The following is a 16,286-nucleotide window of genomic DNA, read 5'->3' on the forward strand; positions in this document are numbered from 1 at the left end:
ATATATACATTTACTTATTTATTTAATCTCTACACCCAACGTGCAGCTCAAACTCACAACCCCAAGATCAAGAGTCGCACACTCTACAGACTGAGCCAGCCAGGTGCCCCTAATCCATCTTGAATTTATTTTTGTGTATGGTGAAAGAAAGTGGTCCAGTTTCACTCTTTTGCATGTGGCTGTCCAGTTTTCCCAACACCCTTTGTTGAAGAGACGTATTTTTTTCATTGTATATTCATTTCTCCTTTGTCGAAGATTAACTGACCATATAATTGTGGGTTTATTTCTGGATTTTCTATTCTATTCCATTGATCTATTTATTTTTATGCCAGTACCATACTATTTACTACCACTTTGTCATATAACTTGAAATCTGGAATTGTGATGTCTCCAGTTTTTTCTTTTTCAAAATTGCTTTGACTATTCGAGGTCTTTGTGCTTCCATACAAATTTTAGGATTGTTTGTTCTAGCTCTGTGAAAAATGTTACTGTATTTTGATAGAGAATGCATTAAATCTGTAGATTGCTTTGGGTAGTATAGACATTTTAATGATATTTGTTCTTCCAGTCCATGAGTGTGGAATGTTTTTCCATTTTTGATTAATTAATTAATTTTTATGTTTTTCCATGTCTTTGTGTCATCTTCAATTCCTTTCATTAGTATCTTATAGTTTTCACCATACAGGTCTTTCATCTCTTTGGTTAAGTTTATTCCTAGATATCTTACTGGTTTTGGTGCAATTGTAAATGGGATTGTTTTCTTAATTTCTCTTTCTGCTGCTTCATTATTAGTGTATAGGAATACAACAGATTTTCTACATTGATTTTTTTAAGCATTTTATTTATTTATTTTTTAGATTTTATTTATTTATTTGAGACAGAGAGAATGAGAGAGAGAGAGCACATGAGAGGGGGGAGGGCCAGAGGCAGAAGCAGGCTCCCCGCCGAGCAGGAAGCCCGATGCGGGACTCGATCCAGGGACTCCAGGATCATGACCCGAGCAGAAGGCAGTCGCTCAACCAACTGAGCCACCCAGGCGCCCTCTACATTGATTTCGTATCCCACGACTTTATTGAATTCATTTATCAGTTCTAGTAGTTTTTTTTTTTAAAGATTTTTATTTTTATTTATTTGAGACAGAGAGAATGAGAGACAGAGAGCATGAGAGGGAGGAGGGTCAGAGGGAGAAGCAGACTCCCTGCCGAGCAGGGAGCCCGATGCGGGACTCGATTCAGGGACTCCAGGATCATGACCTGAGCCGAAGGCAGTGGCTTAACCAACTGAGCCACCCAGGCGCCCTCTAGTAGTTTTTTGTTACTCTTTAGGGTTTTTTATATATAGCATCATGTCATCTGCAAATAGTTTTACTTCTTCCTTACCAATTTGGGTGACTTTTCTTTCGTTGTCTGATTGCTGTGCTAGAACTTCCAGTACTATGTTGAATAAAAGTGGTGAGAGTGGACATCCTTGTCTTGTTCCTTACCTTAAAGGAAAAGCTTGGGCGCCTGGGTGGCTCAGTTGGTTAAGCAACTGCCTTCGGCTCAAGTCATGATCCTGGAGTCCCGGGATCGAGTCCCGCATCGGGCTCCCTGCTCGGCAGGGAGTCTGCTTCTCCCTCTCCTGCTCCCCCCTCTTGTGCTCTCTCTCTCTCTCAAATAAATAAAATCTTAAAAAAAAAAAAAATTAAAAAATAAAGGAAAAGCTCTCAGTTTTTCACCATTGAGTATGATGTTGGCTATGGGTGTTTCATAAGTGGCCTTTATTATGTTGAGATATGTTCCCTCTAGACCTACTTCACAGAGGGTTTTCTTTAATCATGAATGGATGCTGTTAAAAAAAAAAATCATGAATGGATGCTGTACTTTATCGGATGTTTTTCTACATCTACTGAAATAATCATATGGTTTCTATCCTTTCTCTTACTGATGTGGTATATCATGGTGATTGTTTTGCAAATATTAAGCCACCTTGCATCCTGGGAATAAATCCCACTTGATCGTGGTGATTGATTTTTTAAATATATTGTTGGATTCAGTTTGCTAATATATTTTTTAAATATTTTATTTATTTATTCATAAGAGACAGAGAGAGACACAGAGAGAGGCAGACTCCCCACTGAGTGGGGAGCCCGATGCGGGGCTCGATCCCAGGACCCTGGGATCATGACCTGAGCCGAAGGCAGACACTTAACAACTGAGCCACCCAGGCACCCTCAGTTTGCTATTTTGTTGAGGATTTTTGCACCTACATATATGAGAGATATTGGCTTGTAGTCCTCTTCTTTTGTGTGTCTTTATCTGGTTGGTATCAGGGTGATACTGGCCTCATAGAATGGATTTGGAAGTTTTCCTTCCTCTTGTATTTTTTGGAATAGTTTGAGAAGAAGGGGTATTACCTATTCTTTAAATGTTTGGTAGAATTCGCCTGTGAAGCCGTCTGGTCCTGGACTTTTGTTTTTTGGGAGTTTTTTGATTACTGATTCAATTTTATTGCTGGTGATTGGTCTGTTCAAGTTTTCTATTTCTTCCTGCTTTAGTTTTGGTAGGTTATAAATTTTTAGGAATTTATCCATTTCTTCTAAGTTGTCTAATCTGTTGGCATATAGGTTTTCATAATATTCTGTTACAATTGTTTGTATTTCTGTGGTGTTGGCTGTTATCTCTTCTCTTCCATTAGTAATTTTTATTCCAAATAAAATTACTTTTTTTTAATGAGTCTGGCTAGAGGTTTATCCATTTTGTTGATCTTTCCAAAGAATCAGCTTCCAGTTTCACTGATCTGTTCTATTGTGGGTTTTTTTTTTTTTTTAAGTTTCTATATCATTTATTTCTGCTCTATCTTTATCATTTCCTTCCTTTTGCAGGGCTTGAGTTTTGTTTGCTGTTCTTTTTCTAGCTCCTTTAGGTATAAGTTTAGGTTGTTTGAGATTTTTCTTCCTTCTTGAGGTAGTCCTGTGTTGCTATAAACTTCCCTTTTAGAATCACTTTTGTTGCTTCCCGAAGATTTTGGACTGTTCTGTTTTCATTTTCATTTGTTTTCATGTAATTTTTGATTTCTTAAGATTGCAAGTATTTAAAAAAAAGACTTTGGTATTTCCCATATATAGTTAATATACATCACCTGTATGAGATAGAAAAAAAAGTGTTTGGTTTTCCAATGTCAGTTTATTAATCCCATTCCACCTCATGGGGCTCCCTCCCCTCCCCTCACTTTTGCCCAGTGGGAGGGTTAGTATGGCTAGAAAAAGGGTCTCATAGTCTCTCCTCTTTGGATTTTCCCTAAAGTTTGTGTGAACTCATTTAACATTCCCCTCCCCAACCCCCCACCCCTTGTGGTACAGCTTCTCCTGGTGCAGGAGAGTAGTGTCCTAAATTCTCAAGTTGGCCCTGCGAGTCTGCAGCCAGAGAGCCTGGTAACATCTGTGGCTTTGAGATGACCAGAGGCAAGGGCACAGCTGTGCGAGTCACGTTGCATTTTTTGCTAGATGTAGGATTCTGGTCCAGCTCCAGTCTGTGTTCTAAACCATACTAGAGATATCTCTAGGATACGATAAACCCTCCATCAGAGAGACGTTAAGAAACAGATATGGGATGTCCGTAGGGGCAGAGAGATCTTTGAGGACCCAGGGCAATCTTAGGCTTGAGTGAGTCTGTCCACACTACCATTCTGTCCTGGGTTGTGCTAGTGAACATCTGAGCTTCCTGGAAATGTTGGTAGGCTTCGATAGACTCCCTCCTCCAGCTTCTCTCTTCTCACACTCCTCCCTTTCTCACCTGTAGTGACTTCTCTGTCATTGGAACCAACCTTCAGAAGGACGCAATCTACCTAACACTCTTCCTCCACAGACCTGCCTGAAGCCAAGAGCTTAGCTCAACCCTACTTATTATCCAAATCGTGAGTAACTGCTACGGTGCTGGGTACCAGCTGAGTCTTACAGGTGCATCTTGGCAGATGGAGTCACCTCGCTAGGCATGCTGCATCATCATGTATTTAGTAAAAGGGAGGTTTTCAGGCTCCTCTTCCTTCTCCGTAATCCTCTAGCAAGGGAGAAAGGAACTAACATTTCCACAAGTCTATAATGGGCTTGGTACTGACTCAGGCGTTGTATTCATTTTATTTAATCTTCATTATAATCCAAGAGACAGGTAGTGTCCTTTTCACTTGAAAGATGAGGAGCCAAGGTCAGAAATTTGTCTAAGTTCCCCCAGCTAGTAAAAAGCAGCTCCTCTGGACTCTTAAGTCCTTGTTCTCATTGTAAGCACCCTGCCTCCCTAGAATTCTCACCTTCAGATGAAACTTGACTTTATTTATAAAATATTTATTTGAGAGAGAGCTCTCGCACAAGCGGGGGGGTGGGGGGGAAGGGAGGAGCAGGCTCCCTGCTGAGCAGGGAGCCCAATGTGGGGCTCCATCCCAGGACCCCAGGACCATGACCTGAGCCGAAGGCAGATGCTTAACTGAGCCACCCAGGCGCCCCAAAACTTGACTCTTGTAATCATATTTCTAAAAACCAGAAGATTTGAATGATCAAATATATACTAGGTAAACTTTATCCCAGTCAAAAAGCACCAAAGGTGGTTTATTTTTTTAAAGATTTTATTAATATTTGAGAGTGAGCACGAGCGGGGTGAAGGGGCAGAGGGTGAAGGAGAGGAAGAAGCAGACACCCCGCTGAGCAGGGAGCCCGATGGGGGACTTGATCCCAGGACCCTGGGATCATGACCTGAGCCAAAGGCAGACGCTTAATGGACTGAGCCACCCAGGCGCCAGTTTGTTTTTAACGTAATCTCTTACCCAATGTGGAGCTCGAACTCATGACTCTGAGATCAGGGGTCGCATGCTCTACTGTGAGTCAGCCAGGCGCCCCTAAGGGTGGTTTTTAAATGACTCTTTTGTTTGTTTGGTCTTGTGTAATTTAGTTACTCTGACACCAACATACCAGATGCAGAACATGTGCTGTGATGACAGCCAGTAAAAGGAGAGAAAAATACTCAAACGATTTAAGGACTGGCAAGAGTCAAGGACAAAGCCTGATTCTGTGCTGAGCAGGAATTTAAATGCAAGTCAAGTTTGACATGTTCTATCAACGTTCTAATTCAGAAAATAAATTGTACTTAAGCTTTATCAAGGCACTGAGTGGAAGTGATCAGATTTTTTCAAACTTTATCATGTCTTATATAACTGCTTATGCAATTGGAAAGTTTGTCCTAAAAATTTTAATTGTGGTTAACTCATAAAATGTATCATCTTAAGTGTACAGTTCAGTAGGAGTATATCCATTGTTGTGTAACAAATCTCCAGAACCATTTCATCTTGCAAAACTGAAACTGTACCCATTAAGCGACCACTCCCCATTTTCAGCTCCTCCCAGCTGACAACTACCATTCTACTTTCTGTCTTTGAGTTTGACCACATACCTCATAAGTAGATTCATACTTACAGTATATACAGTATATTCTCCCCTCCCTTTTGTGCCTGGCTTATATCACTTTAGCATTATGCCCTCAAGGTTCAATGTTGTAGCATGGGTTAGAAATGCCTTCCTTTTGGGGCGCCTGGGTGGCTCAGTCGGTCAGGCGTCTGCCTTTGGCTCGGGTCGTAATCCTGGGGTCCTGGTACTGAGCCCCATATCCGGCTCCCTGCTCTGTGCAGAGCCTGCTTCTCCCTCTGCCTGTCTCTCATGAATAAATAAAATCTTTTTAAAAAAGTTTAAAAGAAGAAATTCCTTCCTTTTTAAGAAATAATTTATTTTGAATATTATCATTCAGGATAATATTGCATTGTATGGAGATACCACATTTTGTTTATCCATTCATCCATTGATGGACATTTGGGTTGCTTCTACATTTTGGTTATTATGAATAATGATGCTATGAACGTGGTGTACAAATGAAAGACCCTGCTTTCAATTCTTTTGAACATATACCCCTAAGAAGGACTGCTGGATCACATGGTAATTCTATTTTCATTTTTTGAGGAACCACCTTACTGTTTACCATAGCAGATGCACCTTTTTACAACCCCATCAATAATGCATGAAGTCTCCAACTTCTCTACATCCTTGCCAACACTTTTGTTTTTGGTAACAACCATCCTGATGAGTTTGAGTTTGCCTTGAATTTTCGAACTATAGAAATAAATGTGTATAAAGTAAGTGGGTGTGGTTTGCTAACATATTTAGAATAGTATCTGCTACAGAGTAAATTCTATGTAAAATTTGTTAAATGCACAAATCAGCAACATTTGAGAGCTGGAAAGTTTTAATTATGTTAGTTATATGTTCATAGGGTAATGTCTTTTTTTTTTTTTTTTTTTAAAGATTTTATTTGTCAGAGAGAGAGCACAAGCAGAGGGAGCGGCAGAGGGAGAATCAGGCTCCCCGTGGAGCAGGGAGCCCGATGCGGGGCTCGATCCCAGGACCCTGGGATCACGACCTGAGCTGAAGGCAGACACCCAACGACTGAGCCACCCAGGCGTCCCTAGGGTAATGTCTTTTTAACTAAATTTTAAATAAAATGGGGCTTAAGTACCAAGAAGAGGCAATTCAAACTTTCAGGGAAGGCTTCCTTGTCCTTTGAGTTTGACAGATGAATGAAAGTTTAGGCACAAAATGGCATTCTATACAAAAGAGAGAACAGCATATTCAAAGTCATGGGAATGTAAAAAGAAAAATTTAAAAAGTCAGTCTCATTGCAGGTGGCAAGCGAAATCAACCCAGTGCTGACTATTCCAAGTGAAGGTGGGATTTTGTTGAAATGTTAATTTTCTTTGTATTAACTTAAAATTTGGTTTCATTTCCAGCACCAGCAGGTTCTGTGTGCTTACGATTCATGCTGTTTCATGGCAGATTTTCTTAAAGACCTAATTTGGGGGCGCCCGGGTGGCTCAGTCGTTAAGCGTCTGCCTTCGGCTCAGGTCATGATCCCAGGGTCCTGGGATGGAGCCCGGCATCGAGCTCCCTGCTCCGTGGGAAGCCTGCTTCTCCCTCTCTCACTCCCCCTGCTTGTGTTCCCTCTCTCGCTGTGTGTGTCTCTCTCTGTCCATTAAATAAATAAAATCTTTAAAAAAAAAAAAAACAAAAACAGGTTGCAATAATAATCCCAAGTTCCGACCAAAAGTGATCACAACTGAACTGGAAACAGATACACTATGAATGCAGGAACACTATATTTATTAGGTCAATAATTCATTTTTAGCAATACAAGTACAGAATATATCACAATGCTGGTTACAAACATACTTAGTATGGTTCAATGGTTACAAATAATGGTGGGCACTACAAGTTTGTGTTAAGGATGATACGAAAGGTCATTCTGACACAATGAAGAATTGTCTTAAAAAAATCTCAATGACCCTAGATATTTCTATAGAAATTACTGTGGCACTATTAGTGGGGATTTTCATGTAAAGAATTGTTAGTAATTTGCTTCATTAAGAGCTCTTGAGCCTATTAAACTAAAATCCCCTGTTGCTTAATAAAATATAAAAATAGTACTGACTTGGTAATATTTAATAAAATGTAGCATTCATTCACATCATAAAAGTAGAACTACACTGAAAGTTTTAGTTACCATGGCAACATCTCTCCATAAAAGGAATATACAGAAATGAGTAATGTTACACAAATGGTACCTGCGACAATTATTTAGTGACCCAACACTTAACTTGTGCACCACAAACCAGGTTTTCTAGATATCTATATATAGCATATATTTTTAATCTTAAATTTTACTTTTGAAAAAAAATGTGCACTTCAACAAACTCACTAAGGCCACTCATGCTATAGATACCTAGGACTGCAATTAAAGAACAGTATTATTTAGTAAATCCTAAAGCACACTCCTTCAGATCACCGACAGGGTCAAACCAGTTTTCTGCCTAACACATTCCTGAGATTTGTGGACAATACAACTACTAGTGTTCAAGCTGGAGATTAATCCAAATGTCAGATTAAAAAAAAAATTTTTTTTTTTCCTAGCAAGAACTGAGGTCCTCCAAAGCCAAGAGGTGAAATATATACATCAATTTTTAAAGCAAAAATAAAACTCTTAAAAAAGTTCGTACTTATATAAATAAGTATTTTTCCAGTAGTAACTTTGTCATCCAGAAAAGGAACAGTTTGCAAGCAGCAAGGCTACAAATTCTGGGGAAAAAATAAAGACCAAGTGGCAGTTAAGAGTACCTGCTAACTAAGCAAACCATTGTTTCAATTTGTACAGTATGGCCAAAAGCTTCCGTCGTGTTTTAGGTGCCGACTGTTGAGCACTCTGTGTGCATGTAAGGAGTTGCCAAATGGCACTCTACAGTTATTTATAAGGTAGCAGCCTCTGTACTTAATTTTCACAACATTATGAACTCTTCCCAAACAGGCTAGGAACAAAGGCCTTTGTCAAATCTTTAATTTCACAAATTAATTAACCACGTACCTGCACACGGATTACTACAGAGCAACAGTGAGTTTGTTTTTAACCAAGGAGAGACAGAGCTTCAATGACAAGAAGGGTCCTAAAGCTTTGGGGACCCATAAAAACTGTGGTCTAAAAAACCCCATTGGTTCTATTACACTGGATGCAGGAGTGACTGACCATCTGTGTGGCACAGGAGAGCGCCCCGATGCACCCAATCTGAGTAGCACCAACTTTGGGAAAGAGACTGGGTAAGAGAGAAGAAATGAAAGTCAGGGAAGGATGAGACCAAAGGCCGCTTACTTAACATTACTTTGCTGAACTTCCAGAGAAATCTTTAAGTTGGTCTAGGCTTCCTTACACACAACCCCCACCATATGTGAAAAGTTTGTGTAAGCTATTGGTTATTGTGAGGTAAATTTTATTCTTTTGAGATTCTTTTTAACCCCATAAAGTACTAACATTCACCTCTCTAAGCTACCCTAAACATCCCTAGGAATGATAAATCCCACACTTAGAATCATTAGGGTATTATTCTTCATTACAACCAGAATTAATAACATACTCTTTGTTATATCATTTACAAGCTGTCAATCTCTTCTCAGCCTACAGTTTTTGCATTAAACCAAAGTGTACGGACTTACAGAAAAGTACATTAAAGCAGTGGTAATAAAGGGAAACTACCAATGCTTTTTAGGAAAACTGGCTGCCACGTAACATTATCACCCTGTGATCTTAGGCTTCTAAATATCATGTTGCTTTATCACTGAGTGTGAGCTAAGTTGAGCTCAAACTGAATTAAGAGAGGATGAGGCCTTAAGTCATTTGCTTGATTTTATCCTAGGAAATGCTATATGTGCACAAAACCAAAAGATACAGATTGATTAAAAAAAAAAAAACTTCATATGGAAACGTTAAGTTTCAAAATATTTATTGAAAAACAATTTACCATGACATTCCTATACCACAAACATACCACATGACTCTAAATAACCAACAAAAGTATACAAAGCCTATCCTGGAAATATCTTTGGAGGTATTAAATATATAGGCCTGTGAGGATAGAGCTGAGTAACTTAATAAATGTTAGTCCTTGGTCACACAGACTATTTGGTAAATAATAAAGAGGTGCCTCTTGGCATTAGACTGCAATTAACTGGGAGGGGAGGAGCAGGTGTGCCAATGTACTCTTTCTAAAATGAAAAAGAAAATAATTCAAATTGAGGAATAAACCCAGGTTTTGAAATCACGGTTACAATATTAGGGTCTGGGCTTGCTTCATCTCTGTCTGTACCTCCCCCAGTCAATCCCCTCCTGGGGACTTAAAAACACTGGCTCATAACTAACAAGACTGCAAGTAACAGTTTTAAACAAGATTAGGTTTGGGAAGTTCAAAAAAGTGTTGAAAATCAAATTTACCTGAAATCTCCAATTAATTTTTCTGTACTCAATGTGGCAGTTTAGATTTCTTCCCCCCTCCAACCCCAGCGTGCATGTTAAAAGAAAACCAAAATTCAACACACATCCACTCACCCACAGACTACTCCAAGCATTAGCCAAGAGCAACATCTGACAGCCAAGTCATGAACCCCTGAAAATAGGGGGGAAAACCCTGATTCTTAACTACAGAGGCACCAGTTAGGCCACTACAGTAAGAATTGAGGTAACAGCAAAAGACCTTTTTGTTTCTTAATTGCTACATGTCACTTTCCAAATTTGAGTATTAATTACCTCAATATTAAATAACCTGACTGGCTTAAGATTACAAAAATCAAAACCCAATAAACAGGAAGACAAGTTAGTGAAACATATATAATTAGGGGATCTCTGCATTTAACTCTTGAATTTCAAATAAAATGACACAGCTGTACTATTATTTACCATAAAAATGAAGGATCTCTAAGAATTGCTTCTTTTGGGCATTCATTTTTCCATTAATCCCCACAAACCATATAGTAACCTAAAGTTCCCACCCATGAGCTATTTCACGACTCTTAGCCAATATACTTGTTAATTGCATTGATTATTAGGGTAACATTTAAAACGAGGGGGATGGTTGCAGCAGATATTTATAGACTTGCTTATGGCACTGCCATCTGTGCACACTGACTAAAGATACACCATCGAAATTGCCAAATCTCCCTAGTTTGGTGTCTAATTACATTAATATAATTTTTGCATTATCACTTTTCATTATACCTCTAAATGAAACATTCTACTGATAAAAGTATATGCAGGGGCTAAAATAATTACCTACAGCCTCTGGTCCAAATAACCCCTTTCTACATTAGGCTGGTCCTTTTTAAGTCCTCCTGGTCCTGTTCGCAAACGCTTTCAGAGCATCTTGCATTGTTGTACCAAAAAACCCTGAAACAACCAAAGGGTTAATAAAACTGCTGGTCTGTCAGCTTTTCTATTACTTACAGATCAACACTGGTCCAGTTCAGATGAATCTGACAATCCTTCCCTGTAATAGAGCTCTGGAGTGGCTGTTTCCACTTCTCTGGGTAAGGTAGCCAAACCTAAGTCAGGATGTCCCTCTTCTACTAGTACTGTGTTAACTTTTCTATACTGCATATAAAGATTTTCCCCATAAAATTTCTTTACAATACAGTATTGAATACCTCCACAAGGAAGAATATGTTAAAAAGTTGTTAAAATCATCCTTACATAATAAGAATGCAACTCTTTTAAACTCTTAAATAGTTTTATTTAGGGGTTCTTTTCAGGCTTTCTGCAAAATGAATTATTTTTTAAAATGGAAAAAAAAAAAAAAGATTTCCTGTTGTTTGTTCTACTAGGTTGAAAATATGGGCCAGACTACTTATACATGCGGTACATGCTGAATATAACTGAATATATGCTTATTCCTACGGACACTCTGCAAGGTAGGGATCACCCAAATAGGGTCAATGGACTGGACCAGTGTTTCAATGCAAATTCCAGCCCCAAAAAACAACATGGTTTTGATTTCACAGTATGAATTCCCTGGAATCTGGGAAAAGGTAAATTAGTTAACTGAGGTCCTCCCTCAGCAGCTCGGTCCCTCAACATTCTGAGAAATCAAGAAGGACTGCACCACTTCTTCAGTGGATTGGGGGCTGGTGTTAACATCTTCAAGAGCATCGGTCACCGAATACTGACGATCTCGCAACCGGTTCCAGTTAGACAGAACATTGTGATATTCAAACACTTTCTCATAATTTCCAATGGAGTTGTAAAGTTTAATGAGACCTCGGTAATCATATTCTAGTCCACTGTAGCCTTCACCAAACAGTTTCTTCCCTGAAAGTAAAACACACATACACACACGCACAGGGGGAAAAAGAAAAAGAAAGCTCAAATAATGAAACAAGAGGTTCTTAAATAACACAAGTTCAATTCTTTAAATAAGGTGGCTTCATTTTATTTCCTAGGCTAAATGAGAAACTAATGAGATTGGGTACCCACAGACAAGATGAATATTAGAATTAAGAACTTCTGTTCTTTGAAAGGCACCATTTAGAAACAAGGAGCAGAGTGAGTTATCTATCTTACAACATATATAACCAACAAAGGGCTTGCTGCATCCATAGTATATGAAGACCTTATATATATAAATCAATAAGGAATGACAGACAATTCAATATAAAAATAGGGAAGGATTTTTTTTTTTTTTTTTTAAGTAAACTCTACCCTTAACATGGGACTCAAACTGATGACCCTGAGATCAAGAGTCACATGCTCTACTGACGGAGCCAGCCAGGTGCCCCCAAAACAGGGAAAAATTTTAACAGGCACATTAGATGATGACTACAGTATGTTATTTTGTAATCTTATATCCTGAAATGGAAACAATCTAAATGTTCTGAATGTCCATTAAGAGTAGAATGGATAAATAATGATATACTAATCCAATAAAATATTATATAGCACTGGAAATTAATAAGCAATAGTGTTATGGAACAACACAGATGTATTTCACAATTCATGTTCACCAAAAGAAACCAGACATGTAAAAATATACATTGCATGATTCCATTGGTAACATGTTCAAAAAGGGAGGTGGAGGGAGTAGTAACTACACAACTAGTTTAGAATAACTCCTCCTGCCTCAACTGTCATACTTCTTACTACTGGCTTCAACATCAATAAATCATCTTTAGCAAAATGTTTCAGATGATTTTTGGGTGGCTTCTGGATATCCTTAGCAGCTCTAAACTCCTTTAACTCTTCGTAATTACACTTCCCTTACACAACATATAAGACATGTTGACATGTTGATACTAATCAATTGACTAAGAAAATTTTAAAATAACATACCAATCGCTATAGATCGCAAATAAAGTTTCTCAGCATTTTCGTACTGATTCATGTCATAATTGTACAGAGAAGCCAGATGTCCCACTGAAAGGGCTACTTCATAATCTTCTTGACCAAGAAGTTGCTCTTTTATCTGAATTGCTTTGATATGCATTTCTTCAGCTTCCTGAAAAATAATTAAGCTGTTTTAGCCATTAGATTATACTCTTGTATTAACAATTCTCAGCCAATGAGTAAGACTCTTCTAAATGCCAAGACATGGATGGCATAAGATAATCAGATCAGAGGACATACTACGTTAATCCAAAAGCTGCCTAGGGGAAGATTACTGGTTTGGGAAGCCATGCACACAAGCTGATGACAGTGAGTGTCCTACGCCAAAAATGACGAGAAAATCTGTCCTGGTAATAAAAAATTGTTAGAAGAAGGGCGCCTGGGTGGCTCAGCTGGTTAAGCAACTGCCTTCGGCTCAGGTCATGATCCTGGAGTCCTGGGATCGAGTCCCGCATCGGGCTCCCTGCTCAGCAGGGAGTCTGCTTCTCCCTCTGACCCTCCCCCCTCTCATGCTCTCTCTATCTCATTCTCTCTCAAATAAATGAATAAAATCTTTAAAAAAAACCCCAAAAAACATTAAAAAAAAATTGTTAGAAGAAATTAACATCAAAACTTTTTTTTTTTTAAGATTTTTATTTATTCATTTGACAGAGATAGACACAGCGAGAGAGGGAACACAAGCAGGGACAGAGGGAGAGGGAGAAGCAGGCCTCCCGCAGAGCGAGGAGCCCAATGTGGGGCTCGATCCCAGGACTCTGAGATCATGACCTGAGCCGAAGGCAGACGCTTAACGCCTGAGCCACCCAGGCGCCCCAACATCAAAACTTTCTAAAATGACAATTATTTCTTTGTTAACATGCTCCAAAATTTAAACCTTGTTAAGAAACTTCATACTATCGTATGTTCAGTTATATAGGCACACGCTTTATTTTTTGGAATTTTGACAGTAAAACTCAGGTTAACTGAGGGATATGTAATGGATTTTCAGGTTAAAAAAAAAAAGAATGTCTGACCCTAAAATGAACAATATTAAGAATTTATAACCCAGGGCGCCTGGGTGGCTCACTTGGTAAAGCGACTGCCCTCGGTTCAGGTCATGATCCTGGAGTCCATGGATCGAGTCCCGCCATCGGACTCCCTGCTCAGCAGGGAGTCTGCTTCTCCCTCTGACCCTCTCCCCTCTCGTGTGCTCTCTCTCTCTCATTCTCTCTCTCTCAAATAAATAAAATCTTAAAAAAAAAAAAAAGAGAGAATTTATAACCCAAAATTTTAAAAGAGAATTCAGTAAATTTTTATCACCACAATTAATAATACTTGTAATATCTGACATTTCTTGCATACCTACCATGTGCCAGACATTATGCTAAGGGCTACACTTTTTTTTTTTAAGATTTTATTTATTTGAGAGAGAGAGAGAGAGAAAGAGAGCGAGCATGAGCTGGGAGAGGGGCAGAGGGAGAAGTAGACTCCCCGCTGAGCAGGGAGCCCGAAGATCCTAGGACCCCATCATGGTCTGAGCTGAAGGCACATGCTTAACTGACTGCATCACCCAGGCGCCCCTGCTAAGGGCTACACTTAACATAACTAACACTATGTTGTTGTTGTTGTTGTTGTTTAAAGATTTATTTATTTATTTTTAAAGAGATTGAGTGAGAGACAGAGACTGTGAGTGTGTGCGCCCAAGCTGGGGGAGGGACAGAAGGAGATAATCTTTGAGCAGACTCCCCGCTGAGGGGGGAGTCCAACTGGGGTTTGATCTCACAACCCATGAGATCATAACCTGAGCTGAAACCAAGAGTTGGATGCTCAACTGACTGAGCCACCCAGGCGTCCCCCTTTCTTTCTTTTTTAAAGTTTTTATTTATTTAAGTAATTTCTGCACCCAACGTGGGGCTCAAACTACCCTGAGATCAACAGTCACATGCTCTTTTGACTGAGCCAGACAGGTGCCCCGCTAATAGCTATGTTTTAAGTCTAACTATAATAACCGTATCAGCCTTTGTGGTTTGATATTATGTCTTATTTTTCCATGGTTTGGATTTTGAATTTTATTTATATTTTGACTCTGTTGTTTTTATACTAGCTATTTTCTCAATTCTTTTGTGGAATAAGGTAGGAGTATAATAAATGTACATTTTATTACTGAAGGTTACTGAAGATGTATTATTTAAGATTATACTTTACTACCTAAAATTATTGAGTGAGAGAAAAAGATAGTAAAACATGCTTGTACCTTAAATTTTCTCATTGACTGGTAAAGTCTTCCAAGGTTTCCATAGTGTTTTGCAGTCTGTACATTAAATTCCCCAAAAGCTTTTTTAGCTAACTGGAGTGAAGACAGGTGCAAATCATGAGCTTCCTGAAGCAGCCTCTGTTCAGTTTCTTTATTATGACAGTCGATTGCAATCTCCTCTAAAATAAGGGCTGATTAAGAAAGCAATAAAATTAACATACTTCCAAACCATCTATCAAGGCTAATCAGAGCATATAATTTAAAATTAAATTCTATAAATATTTGTGGTTATGGACTAGAACTGGTAAAGATGAATTCTACGATAATGAAAAAACAGACTTCTGGGGGTCATTCTAGTTTGCATAGTATAATAAACTTCAAATTTAAGAGAAACAATGGTATACATCAAGTATTTTGCAGAATTTCTGCTCTACTAGACTACGATGTTTTGCTGATGTGAATTTCTTATTTAAAGCAATGCAAGACAACAAGGCAAAGGCAAAATTTTAAAGTTATGAAACTGTGTCAAGGAGTAGCTAAAGCACTGCTGAACATTTTGAAATCACACCATAAAATACGACCTTTAACCAAAGACAACGAAAAGAACTGGTTTCCTGCTACTACCTTGACCAACCAAATCAGGCAAGAAGACAGCGCAATTTCAGTCACATATAAGACTTCCAAATTCTATTTAAAGTCTTAAAAATACATATTCTTTTACGAGGTAATTTTATTCTAGGAAAATTGTCCATATGCACAAAAGTAAAAGATGTTTAGTTCACTGAAGCGTTTTTAAAGAACAAAAGGATATATATCCATATGTACTGCAATGAAAAAATGTCCGTACGGTTTTAAGTGAAAAAAGCAGAATATAAAACTAAAAAAATTCATTCATTCCATTATTTGGAGAAAAAAAAGGTCTAAAAAATAGTCACCAAAATGCTGAATCTGGATTGGTGGGATTTCAGGTGACTTAATTCATTATTTTCTCTTTTCTCTCTAACTTTTAATTTTTACAACAATTATGTATTACTTGTGTAACTTAAAATCCAAACCTAGAGGGGGGAAAAGAACCAGTTCAAGAATTAAGGTAAAATTTCTCCAGCATGCATGGAATTACCACATGGGTGACCCAATGATATTGGCAAAATAAATGCTTTTTAAATTAAAGGGCTTTGGTAGTGATTAGAAGAAAAGAAGAAAGTGGTATTTGGTAAGAGCCTTGCAACATTAAGGGTAACCTGACAGAAAACTGAGTTTCAAAATCCTGCACTATAAAGCTGAAGGTACGT

The 16,286-nt window shown here is 38.4% G+C and overlaps 1 protein-coding gene across 1 annotated transcript in view; it reads right to left on the reverse strand.

The window, feature by feature from the left end:
* Positions 1 to 7,982: 7,982 nt before the first annotated feature.
* Positions 7,983 to 16,286, reverse strand: part of APPBP2 (amyloid beta precursor protein binding protein 2) — a 62,042-nt gene continuing 53,738 nt past the window's right edge. Inside the window, exons 11-13 of the mRNA XM_035026667.1 lie at positions 14,995 to 15,185; positions 12,708 to 12,873; positions 7,983 to 11,690 (exon numbers count right to left, since the gene is read on the reverse strand). Of these exons, the coding sequence (XP_034882558.1) occupies positions 11,437 to 11,690; positions 12,708 to 12,873; positions 14,995 to 15,185 (611 nt within the window). The 3' untranslated portion in view covers positions 7,983 to 11,436. The remainder of the gene's footprint in view (positions 11,691 to 12,707; positions 12,874 to 14,994; positions 15,186 to 16,286) is intronic.

Source organism: Mirounga leonina, unplaced genomic scaffold (assembly GCF_011800145.1).
Source record: "Mirounga leonina isolate KUSES-001 unplaced genomic scaffold, KU_Mleo_1.0 Mir_200, whole genome shotgun sequence".
Classification (NCBI taxonomy): domain Eukaryota; kingdom Metazoa; phylum Chordata; class Mammalia; order Carnivora; family Phocidae; genus Mirounga; species Mirounga leonina.